This window comes from Abramis brama (genome assembly GCF_963993115.1).
Source record: "Abramis brama genome assembly, chromosome: 8".
In the NCBI taxonomy this organism is placed as follows: domain Eukaryota; kingdom Metazoa; phylum Chordata; class Actinopteri; order Cypriniformes; family Leuciscidae; genus Abramis; species Abramis brama.
The window spans coordinates 15,852,880-15,866,078 of record NC_139970.1 but is presented as its reverse complement, the minus strand read 5'-3'; the positions used below and the strand labels follow the sequence as shown (position 1 = coordinate 15,866,078).

The 13,199-nt window shown below is 36.2% G+C and overlaps 1 protein-coding gene across 2 annotated transcripts in view; it reads right to left on the bottom strand.

The window, feature by feature from the left end:
* epha3 (eph receptor A3) overlaps positions 1-13,199 on the bottom strand; it is a 130,437-nt gene that overhangs the window by 30,847 nt on the left and 86,391 nt on the right. For both annotated transcript variants that reach the window (XM_084122109.1, XM_084122108.1), the window contains exons 7-11: positions 8,987-9,149; positions 6,767-6,869; positions 6,206-6,270; positions 3,744-3,869; positions 1,316-1,501 (exon numbers count right to left, since the gene is read on the bottom strand). In XM_084122109.1, the coding sequence (XP_083978235.1) occupies positions 1,316-1,501; positions 3,744-3,869; positions 6,206-6,270; positions 6,767-6,869; positions 8,987-9,149 (643 nt within the window). The remainder of the gene's footprint in view (positions 1-1,315; positions 1,502-3,743; positions 3,870-6,205; positions 6,271-6,766; positions 6,870-8,986; positions 9,150-13,199) is intronic.

The window sequence follows — 13,199 nt, the reverse complement described above, 5'->3', positions numbered from 1 at the left end:
CCTCCTCTGGCCCCACGGCCCAAACCCAGCACCCCAGACTTACTTTCAAACACACGCAATGTGCACCACCTCCCTAAATACACACACACACGCACGCACACACGCACACTACAAAGCCTCGTTCCTTCCCAGCAACAGCCACATTTGACAGTCATTAACAATGAAGTTTCCCATTATTTACAGTCAAAAACTCTGAGCCTGAGCACAGTAAGATTTACTCAACCAACATAATCCTCATTTTATGAGGAATTATGGACATGAAAGGAAACCGTGGCATTCCTTTCAGAATACTACTTAAAATAGAATGAAACAAAACTTGTCCGGGAACAGAATGTTTTTCACTACTGAGTAAAACATTTGAGGATTTTTTTTATTTTATTTTTTTCAGTTTGCCTGAATGAAAACAAAATAAAGACTAAAATCTGATTTTAATATACTTTTTATATTTAAAATGTAACATATGTATAATTATTTTTTGAATACAAACAAGTAAAAAACTTATGCATACTTCAACATATGCATACTTCAACATATGCAAAAAAATCAGGCTGCGCACAACAATCAGGCTACGCACATCATAGTTGTTGTTTTTTTTTTAGCATGTGCAAGCGGCTGAATGCTCAAATATCAAATATATTGAAGACGGCAAATATATAATGAAGATGTCATCTGTGCTCTCCGTCAATGGAATACACTTCGAGGATTGCACACTCAAGCAGTCTGTTTGAAGTTAGATAAGGTAAAGTGCGAACACTTTTTTTTTTTTTGGCCTACGAGTCCCTGAAGAGGATTGTGGAAGAATTAGAGAATTTCGCTTTGATCATGCTACATAATAAAGACTGATCTAGGGAGATTTACAACCACAGGTGATTTACAGCCCTGTGTGAATTGTCTCTCGTGCTGGACATTGGCCCAACGTTACAAGAAAGAGGTCAATAAAAAAGTGGCTTTCTGTGCAATGGATTTGCCAACTTAATGACATTCACTAATATTCCATAACTGGAAACAGCTAATGTTTAATATGAGATACTCCCAAAAGGACGAGCTCTGAACTAACATCTCTAAAAAAATCTAAACATGATAAATGATACAGAACAGATTCAAATCTGAACAGATTCAACTCACTGTAGAGCACAGGAGAATTATCACATGCTTTTCATATAGATGCAGCAAAAAAAAACAAAAAAAAAAACAAAAAAACACCTAAATCATTCATCTTTCTCCTTTTAACATGGAATATTAGAAGTATTAGAAATAAATTGTAAACAGGTGGGCACACTGAATGTGTTTAGTCAGTGAGTGGAATGTTACTTACTTCGTGTGACCACACCCTCCAACCTGATGATGTTGGGGTGGTCAAACTGTCCCATGATGCTCGCTTCACTGAGGAAGTCCCGTCTCTGTTTCTCTGTGTAGCCGGCTTTGAGAGTCTTGATAGCCACACAGATCTCCTTCTTAGACGGGAGCTTCAGTCGGCCACTGCACACCTCTCCAAACTCCCCTGGTGAGAGATGCTTATTTTAGAGAAAATTAAAGCTGACAGGAGAAGCACTGATTTCTCTTCTAATTAAACTGTATTCATGCTTATTACCTCTCCTGACTGCAGTTGATAGATTTAAGAATTACATTTAAGCTTTGACTGTCTAAGAAACAAAACATTATCTGTGGGAAATTAGGAAAAAATGTTTCCATTAACATTTTTGGTACAATGTGCTCATAAAGCGTGTTTTTTATGTGGGTTGGAAAGAAATGAGAAGGAATCAAATAATATTGTTTTCTGCCATTTTTTATTTTAGATTATTAAATGCAGCAATGTGTTTTACATTATTTGTGTATATTTTCTGTAAAAATATGTTTTAAATCTATAAAAACATACAGATCCTTCATAGGTTTATACTACCATTCAAATACTTGTGAAGGATCTTGTGACACTAAAGAGTAATATTGGTGAAAATTTAGCCTTGCCATCACATAAATAAAGTACACTTTATAATATATTAAAATATAAAAGAGTAATTTTAAATTATAGTAATATTTCACAATATTACTGTTTTCACTGTAAGGTGGAGCATAATGATGATCCTAGCCTTAAAGGGATAGTTCACCAAATAATGAAAATTCGGTCATTATTTACTCACCCTCATGTCGTTCCAAACCCTTTAGACCTTCATTCATCTTCAGAACACAAATGAAGATCTTTTTGATGAGATCTGAGAGCTTTCTGTCCCTACATTGAAAGCTAAGCAACTACCACTTTGACGCTTCAAACAGTTCATAAAGAGATCGTAAAACTAATCCATATGAATTGAGCAGTTTAGTCCAAATTTTCTGAAGAGACTCGATCGCTTTATATGATAAACAGATTGAAGCTCAAACGTGCTGCGTAACATTAGAACGAACCTCATTGGTTCTTACTGAAGCTCAAACGTGCTGCATAACATTAGAATGAAACTCATTGGTTCTTGCACGTCAAGTGAACATGCTTGAGCTTCCGTTTACCACAACTGATATGTAAGCTGATGAATGTTTTTATGTGAATAAAAGCCTAAATTCAATCTTTTCATTTTGGACTAAACTGCTCAATTTATATGGATTAGTTTTACAATCTCTTTATGAACTTTTTGAAGCATCAAATGTAGTAGATTTCCCTCAGTGAAGGGAAAGACAGCTCTCAGATTTCATAAAAAAGATCTTCATTTGTGTTCCGAAGATGAACAAAAGTCTTATGGGGTTGGAACGAGATGAGGGTGAGTAATTAATGACAGAATTTTCATTGTTGGGTGAACTAAACCTTTAAATTGATTTCTAGGGCACATGCGCAGGTGTAAGGCAAACTTCAAAGCCCTCAGCAGGGGTTCAGATCTCCACAATGGACGATGTTGACAGAGACTTGGATGGACATTTGGGTAAAGATGATGTCACCACCTAGACATCCAGGCCAGGGCCATGTCCTGTTTGCAGAATTCGATGTGCAATTACTTTATTTCCCATGCAAGTTTAAAGAGATGGGTGAAATCCAGGATTGATGTCTGGAAAAAGTTAGCCGGAATAATTGCAAGCTGTCTAAACAACCGCCACGCTGGACTTGGCCAGCGCTCAGATGATGTTGACCATCTTAAATATCAACCTGGCTTAATCTTCAGCAGTGATCGTGCTGATAAGCTTTGCAGATAAATGAAGATCTACCAAAGCCACGCTAATAGATCATTTTCCAAGTCACCTTTTTGTACCTTTGTATCACTTGCCAAAGTGTATGAAAGCTGTAAAACGCAGAAGTGACATTTGAACCAGGGAACGTGCTTATTTGTAGTGCGTAAGCCCTGATGTTTGTATGCCGACAGTACGGTGGTGCATCAAAAGTGAATGGTTCCTTTATTTGCTGGGCTCTGCTGCATTGTCTATAGAGCCATGAATCACAAGGCATTATCTTGATATGTGCTTCGCTGTTAAAGACATCAGGGATGCGGGGAGAGAGAGAGAGAGAGCTGTGGGGGGTGAAATATAATATCCCAGCCGGAGGTGTGCTCTGCTTACCCATGCTCCTCTGCTCCGGCAGCAGGCAGTCTATTAAAGGCATTGAGGCAGTGAGGATGAGCACTGGGAGGGACCCTTTCCCCATCTCAGTGCCACACACCTTCAGCTGTGGTGCTAAATGATTCTCACTTACACCACCTGCCATGTTTGTTACAAGTTTAACAACTTTGTTTCATTGCACGAAAAAAGTGAGTGATGACGCTGCATACCTGCCCCAACGACTTTGTCTATGGCGATACAAGACGCTTCCAGTTCCTTGGCGAATTCGTGCACGGCTTGACTCGGGTCTTCATAAGTGTGTGGGTCCACATAGGTCTTGATTCCAGGCAGTCTCACTGAAAAGAAAACAAAATAATGCCAGAGTTTATGAGGCAGGGGGTTACTGTTCCGGTTTTGTGTAGCTTTGCTGTTGTTGTGACATTTATTGCTTCTTTCTTCTGCCAACTGCATGTGAGTATCAACAAACAACGTGAAACCATTTTTGCAGTTTAAAGGCAACTATTTGGATAAATAGGTTTAAGAAATAAATGACCAGTAATAGTTTGGCATGCAAATAGATGTAGAAAAGAATAACAATCATAATTCAGTATTCAGTGAACATTCTATTAATGTAATGGGAGATTTTCCTATTTTCTTATTAAATAATTATGACGCTCACAAGACAAAAAAAAAAAAAAAAACAATAACAAAAAATCAGACAACACACCTAAAAGTATGGTCACTTTTACCTTTGCTCAGCTAAATTTCGCAGGTGAAAGAATGCAGGACCAGATGTAACAAAATACGTGGGTGAATGATGCAGAAATAATAACAACAAAACCAACTCTAAATAACTGCGTTCTAAAAGCCTCTGACCATTTTATAATTACGTAAGTGTAGTGTTGTACAAACCTAACAGAGATACCACCAGAATGAGTGTCTCTCTTCAGTTTTGCTTTATTTCTAAGTTACGAATCTCTGCCCATACAGCAGTCAATGCTGAATCAATAGGCTTGCTATTGGTTTGCACTGCGAATTTGTGTCTCACTAAATTTAAACCAGATGCAAAATTTGCATAAACAAGTTTCTTTACCACCAGATGACCATCAGCTGAAATTCTTCATCGTTCCGATTCCCATTCAAATGACTGGATTTTGCTTTTGAAATTTCTCAGAGCAACGATAAAATGCGACCACACCTTAAAGTTGACATGAAACGGAAATTGTGATCATCTTTTCTTCTCTATTGTGACATATTTGAGTGAAACAGCTTCTCGGATGAGAAAAAGGTAGGACAGATTTTTTTTTGCTTTTGTTCAAAAGGAATTAATTGGGTTATTGTCATTTTAGTGCACACGTGATCTGAAAAGAGATGTTTATACATTAAAGATATTTGGCCCTATCATACACCTGGAGCAATGCAGCTACAGACGCGACGCAAGTGTTTTTGCTAGTTTCAGCCCAACGCAGTTATCATTTTCACAATGCATTTGCGCCCATCTGTGTGCCCATGGGCTCCTGGTCTGAAAATGAAGTGTGTTCAGGCGCATTGTTGGCACGTTGCTATTTTGAGGCAACAGAAATAGACTCCGCTATTGACCAACAAAAACCTGGTCTAAAGTCAATGGTGCAATATATTTTTTGTTATTTAAAGAGCGCGTTAGTAATGTGCGCCTATAGGCAGATCCACAACGCACGTCACACTTTGTCCCGTATGTGGTCTGCTTGTGCGCTTTAACCTCGTGCACGAACAGATCCGTTTCCTCGCTAGAGAAACAGTTTTCTGTTTTCTTCGTTCAGTTTTTCTGCTTGCAAATTCCACCATGTAAATAGCGAATCCGCCATGGTGCGAGCACAACTGGCTTTTAAAGGAATGGGAGATGAGACTCTGATTGGTTTATTGCACGTTTCGCCCAAAACACACACATTACTCATTAAGACAATAGGGACAACCCTTTTAGACCATGCGCCGGGTGCGCCGACCATTTTTCCCGTCGTTAAACTAGCAAAAGTGGATTCAGACTTAAGTGCACTTGCGTTGTGCGCTTTAGACCATGCGCTTAGATCGTTGAAATAGGGCCCTATGAGATTATGGTGACTTTGAGACTGCAACTATCTTCAACATTTTGTTTGTATTTTGGGTTAGGATGTTAGAAAAAACCCTAACTTTGCACTGTAAAAATACTGATGCTTGTGCTTGGAAGGTCCAGTGGAAAAAAATACCATATTCCGTCACAATTTTGATTTGTTGATATATTGTTGATTTGAATCTAAAGGATAGGAAGCTAAGGTTGTCAAGAAACATAATTTGCTGGGTTTCAAGATGGATAGGTCTATTATGGATGACCTAATCAGTTACCTAAGCTATAGTCCTACAGGGCAGCTCATGCAGGTTAATCTAAGAGAAATAGGCCTCCATTAAATTTCCTTCCTGATACCTCTGCCAGTGTGAAAAATGGTAGCATATGGACAATTGGCTTGCTGTAATTCTGGAGCAAAGGATATTACTTAGTCGTTACTGGGTTTTTGTGGGCTGTCTGACATTTAAAAATAAATACCACAGCAAAACTTTGTTTTTATTTTTACTATATTTTTAAGGAATGGGTATTAAATGCCTGGAAAGATCCTGAATACTTGCAAGACTGAAGAATAGATATACAGTCTATAAGATATATATATATATATATACTCACAGTGGCCGTTGCCAAAGGGCAGCCTCTTTTCATCTGGATGTTTGGACTTGCTGTATCTACACAACCTGTCAATTAAAGTGATGAAAAGCGTTAATTATTCTTAACAGCTTTAATTGGAACATTTTTCTTCTCTAAACGATGTACAAAGAAACTAAAACCTGAACAGACAAAAGTCAGAGCCAGGAACAACTTGACTGTTTTGCTTTGCTATGAGGCATGACAGTGTTCTGGGGTCTTATAATAAGCCATAGATTCAGTGCAGTGCAGTCTGCCAAAATCAGCCCCTCATGACATGACACTTGACTCTCAGGGTGCCCGTTACATTCGGCAAAGCAGGGGCAGAAAACAAAAAAAAAACAAAGCTTCTGCCAAGTGAATCGTCAACTATTTATAGGCAGCAGAAATGAAGGGGCACACATTTTCATACTTCATATCTGAAGGGGGGGGGGGGGGGGGGGGGAGATCAAGGGTCCTGGGGAGAGACTTGAGACAGCAAAGTGACAGCTTCAAGATGGGCACACTTAAAGCCCTGCGTGACTGTGGTTTGAGTGACAGACAGACCTGCTAATCACAATGTAGAGCACTACAGTGAGGAGGATGATGGCCACAGCGGAGGAGATAGCGATCAGCACTACCTGACTGTTCTCACTGGAGATGGAAAAGGCTGGGGGAGAAAGAGAGAGAGAGAGAGAGGAAGATTTTTATGTACACATTGGACAGATTATGTAGCTTTTCAAGGGCTTTCTTTGCTGCTCAAGGTCAATTAACACAAATGTAACATTTAATTAGATTGTTTTTCTTTATTTGATCAAAATAATTACATTATCTGCCACTAACCCCTTAAACCCCCTGTCCTCAGATCATAACTGAATACTTCATACTGAAATTAACATCAAAAAGATCTATATACCCTTGTGGAAACAGAAGTGAGCTTAAATGTATAGAATGTGCACTTGTAGGGTATTTCAAATCTTAAAAGTATATTTTTTTAAAACTGCACATGCAGATAATACAATATTAATGAAATAAAAGGTCACTTAAGTGTATACTTAAAGAGAGTACACTTTCATGTTTTTTGTAACAATTTGTAACCATTATGTACACTTTTTAAAAACGATTCTAAATAGAAGATATAAATTGTACTGAATGTCAGCTTGCTTATTTGGCTCAAGATAAGGATTTATTGTTTCCACATGCCAAACAAATAAGAAACTCTGCTTCTAACCACAGGTCAAGAGCTGTCGTTCCAAACACACAACTTTGCGATGCTGTTTGTGAATGTTCGTTAGAACTATGTTTTCTGGAAACACTGACTCGTTGAACGAGGCTGATAATGACAGAACTAACAATGCTTTACACACACCAGAACATTCAGCAGTACACTTTAACCATATTTCAACAACAATAAAAGTAATTATGAAATTACATATAAAGATGTACTAAATTTTAACTAGCATATTAAACTTTTTTCATTTATTTGCAATTAACATGCAATTAAGTGTCCAAAACCATTTCATTCAGTCTGTACTTAAGTATGTACTTTTTTTTTAAGTATATTATTTCTGTATTTACTCTTTTTAAAAGTTTAACAGGGTCACACAGGCTCTGGTGATTTTTTTTTTGTGAATTTAAATTTTAAGCAATTGTGTGCATATTTTTGTGTGCAATTTTTAGGTAATTTTCCACATTTGAAGTAGATGTAGCTACAGTAAAATAACTGAAAAACAAAACTGTGTCTGCATTTAAATACATGTGTCATGTGAAAAATACAGTTATTTGGTTAGCTCCATAAACACCGTCTGTTTTCCTTCAGGAGATGACAGTAAGTTTGAAACAATCCTGTATTCTGAATCCATCCTTAAACAAAGTTGAATGCAAGATTTTAAATATTTATCATAAACGTGACATGAGAGCACAGTTGTTTTTTTTGTTTGTTTTTTTATTGGATGGTGTTGACACCAATTGAGTGATGACAAAGAAAAAATCATTTTGTGAGAGAATGGAAGCAGCAGGAGGTTGCATGCTGATGTAAATCAATACCTCTGAACATACTGAACAAATTAATCCAAAATTGGTCCTAGGGAAAGGAACCTTGTTCCTTTTTAGATATGTAGCTTTTTTTCCCCAATAACTCAATAAAGATTAATTAATAAATCAATGTTGAGAATAAACTTCTACCAATCATTTAACATTTATGATGCTACTCATTTTCAGCTAATGAATATTTAACACAAAATATACACATTTATCTCTTTCATTATGGAATATCTAGTGACTGAAACACACAATTCCATATTCAGACCTTTTCTGCATGAGTTATGATCTCAGTTGTGCCACGGTGTATATTTCGCACCAGCTATATGTGTAGAGGCGCCTATAGATCTCTGATCATGCCCAGAAACCTGTGGAGAGCCACTCACAGTATCATTTCATTACATGAGTGTGCATTGATTTCCTATAAATGTTTCATTAGATAAAAAGGCCTTCAGCAATGCTGCTCTACAATATAGGGTTTACAAGTGTTTAATAGTGTTTCAGACAACAGCTGCCAGCCATTACGGGACAAAAGATGCAGCATGTGTCGTTTTAACCAAGTGGTTTACTGTGTGAATGACTTGCTAGACAGTGTGTGAGATGAGAAACCAAGAGAATTGTGACTATTGTCTATATTGTTCTTTGTTCTGCACAGCTGTGAATGGATTGAATAAATCCGGCGGTGGTGACTGGGGGAATGTGACTGTAAATAGAGAAGAGTATGATAGGAAGTAAGTAAATGCTTACAGTCTGGGCTGGTCTCAAACTCAAACTTGCGACTGGTCCCGCCGTAACCGGCAGCGGTGCGCGCTCTGATCTGCAGCAGGTACGTGGTGTCGGGTTTTAGGCCGTTCAGTGTGACATTTGTGCCCTTCGACCTCAGGATGGTGTAACTGGTTTCTTGTTCCTGCTGTAGGAAATAATCCAAGAGGAAAACAGAAAGGAGATAAATTAATTTCAGCAAAGCATAAACATCTGAGCATCTTTTGCCTGCAACAACAATGCTAGATTGATGAATGAGGTTAATGGTGACTCAAATGTATCTTTTATGATATTCTTGGTTATTATAATGTATAATATCAACTTGAAGTGCTTTTCACAACATATTTTACTTCATAATCCCATATACACCACTGGTCAGATGTTTGGGGTCGGTAAGGGTTTTTAATGTTTTTGACAGAAGCCTCTATGCTCACCAAGGCTGTATTTGTTTGATCAAAAATACACTGTAAAAACATTTTTTAGTTTGTTTGTTTTTTGAAGTTGTAAATTAAACGAAAAAGAAAAAGAAAAAAAAAGATCATTGAGTATATTTAGCAAGAAAACAATACTTTTTCTGTTGTAATATACTTTTATTAAAATGTAAATTTAGATGCATCATTTATCTCACATGATCCTTCGGGAATCATTCTAATATGCTGATTTGGTGCTCCAGAAACATTTCTTATTATTATCAATGTTCAAAATATTTGGGCTGCTTAATATTTTTTAAAAATCTTTTATAACAATGCAACAATCGTTAATGTCACTTTTGATCAATTGGTAGTGTAATCCATTTTACATCTGTTTTAGCATTTTAAAAGCCTTGTTTCTTGTCTATTTGCTCACATTGTTATAAATGTGGCTATTATTGCTCTTTTATTGGTTTCTGATTAGTGGATAAGCAGAGGATATTCAAAGAAATCCAGCGTATGTAACTGTACACTACATCTCTCATCTATAGTGACGTCTGACAATTATGGTCCATACCTTGGCGCATCAAGAATCCTATTAGCATGTGTAGTCTAGACATGAAACCCAATAGAGCTTGATCTGTTACATGTTTACCGACCCTCAAAAAGATGCTCTCAAATCTCATTTGCCATTAATTACTTCAGCGTGGGGAAATTCAATATCTACAGTGTGGACAAGTGAGCTATTCTTAGAGGTCAACGATAGAGCAAAACACAAATTAACTTTTGAAGTTTTGCCATAACACTAGCTATGGCTGAAGACTGATAAGTTACATGGATGAATGTGCTGGATAATGCCGGCAAATGAGTGATCTTTCTGTTTGTGGGATGTTTTCCCCCTTTTTCTGGACTCCTACAATAAACAACTGAAACCTCCGCTCTTTCTCATTCCACTCCTGCCTCTTTTTCCAGTCAGAGAAACATCTGGAAACAATGGTTTGAAAGCAAAGACGCCCCATAAATCAGTTGGGTTTTTTTGCTTGTAGAGAGGATCAACGTACCACAAAAATCTTTAGGAAAGCCATAAAAATGTGAACCAAAGGTGGCAGTATATTAAGATGAGCTGGCACTGTCCCAGTTAGCCTTAGATGCTCCCGATGGGCATGCATTTTCTCGTCCAGAAATGTCCCTTTCCTGTCCGCTCGTATGGTCAGATGGTCTTTGTATGTCTCTAATGAGATATGATTTACTTCAAATGCTCATTATTACTGTTTAAGACAAGGCTTTGCGTAAGTGGCCTTGAGTTGCTCTTAAGTCCCTCTAAGGCAAGTCAATCCATATAAGTAACAATCCCAGGCAGCTGTTTTCAGTGTAGGTGGTAAACATGCCTCTACTAGAATAGGAAATTATTTTTACATAAAAAATTATTAAGCTTCAATCAAAATTAAATTATGCCCACTTAATCAATTCAAATCCCGTTGGATAAAAACTAGTCCCGGCCCACATTTTCTTATTAAGGCGAGACACGGCAGGCGGAAAAATCATCGTTTTTTTTTTTACTGGTCAATTTTGAGATTTTTGGATATTTGTCTTCAATAACATGTCTTCTTTCAGACTTGTGGTGAAAAAAAAGTCAGAAATACACATTTAGGTCTTTATTTTATTACACTTTGTCTGTTTGCGTCTGTAGATTTCTCATAAATTCAACAAAAGTTGGAAAGGCACCCTGTCATCACATGCACCGTTAGGAAGCTCTCTCTCCTGTACAATCCTGTCGGATCCAAATATGGTCATTTCCTTTTTATCAGCAACCAATCCTGAAAGTAAAAGGGCTGAATGCGCAATCTCATTGGCTGATGATAAATCTTTAAAGCCCGTTTTCTCAAAATGACCTTTCTCTCATACTCCAAGTCCGAAATCTCCACATCAGTAGCACCTATATACATCAAACTTTCCAGTATTGTATCTAGTTATATTATGAAGACATTTACAGAGGGATTTGTAAATATATTATTCCTAGCCTGATTTATATAACATTTTATTCCAAAAAACATGGCAAAAATTTTTTTTTAAGGCTATTGACAGTACATTCTGATTTACAGGATAACAAAAGTAGATATCCATAAATCCCTCTGTAATTTTTTTTCCCATCTAATATGTGAACACAATGAAAAAATAATTTTTACCTGGCTTTATCCAATACTCAGATTTTGTTTTTTAAAATATATGCAAATTAGCGCATATTTAATTAGATATTGCCTGATTTGCATATTTAAACATTCAATTACAGAAAACTTGTAATACATTTTTTTCTCATCTTAATGTAGGTAATCAACTGGGAAAGTTTCATGGTGATATCTGCTAGTTCACCTGTAGTGTCTCGCCTTAAATATTTTCTTATTTAATACTTTTATTCAGCAAGGGTGAATCAAATTGATCAGCCGTGACAGTAAAGACATTGATAAAGTTATAAAAGTTTTCTATTTAAAATGAATGCTGTTCTTTTAAACTTTCTGTTCATGAAATAATCCTAAAAAGAATGTATCATGGTTTTCACAAACAAAATATTAAGCAGCACGACATTAAAAAATAAATGTCTAAATCAACATTTTAGAATATATTTTGAATGTGCATGTGACTGACTGGATTAATGGTTGCTGAAATTTCAGCTTTATATATTACATTTTAAAAGATATTAAAATAGAAAACAGTTATTTTAAATTGCAATAATATTTCATAATATTACTATTTTTACTGTAAACTAAAGACAATTGAGTTATGATCTCTTCAAATTGTTCACTCAGAAATTGGTAGTAATTTTCAGAAAGCAACGGCAAGTAACACACTGGATTTTTAAGTAGAATGAATGACTGAAATCATCTGTTTTAAATTCTAATATTATTTCACAATATTATAATGTTTACTATTTGATCAAATAAATGCAGCCTTGGTGAAAATAAGAGACAACAACCCATAGAAATTAAGTGTTTTGATTTTGAGAAATTATGATTAATGTTAATAGAATGTTGTCATATAAATAATTGTGGAATTATATATAATATATATACAATGTAAAATTATATGTAGATTATTACATAGTAATAATATAGTATTATTTAAAAAAATAATAATAATAAATAACAACAGACCAAGTCACTCAAATAATTTGGCTAAAATGTTGAAATCATGACCTCAAATTTTCTAACATTTCTAAAGCAAAAAATAAAAGAAACAAATATGCACGCACAATATGCGTCCTAACGGCTTAAATACACATTTCACCACATAAGTAATATTATTTGACATTGACCAGACTTATACAAATCAAAACCAGACCGCTGGATTAGTTTGAACATGCTACTTAGAACATTCAAAACAAATGAAAAGCCATATTTTATCAGGATTGCATGGTTTTTATGCACATGTCTTTTCACAAAGAGCCAGTACGTGCAGCGATGGTGGAGTTAGACCATAGATGGTCTTATACTTGACTTTACATCTGTCAGTGCGGCTGAGCTTTGGAAGAATTGCGATGTGATAATGTTGATATTACAGAAACATCCCAACTCTAAATCCTATCTGTTTAGCAACCATGGCAATTTCAGGACGGAAATAGAACTTTTTAAATCTTAAGTCAAGAATTAAGATAGGAAGTTTGTATAATACAGCCCCAGAAGCAATATTTTGGTATTTCGGCTCCTCTCGCAGCACTTTTTGAATGAAGAACTAATCCAAAACAGCTCTTTTCTGGGGTCCCCGAAGAGCCTGTAAGTGTCACCAGAGGACAT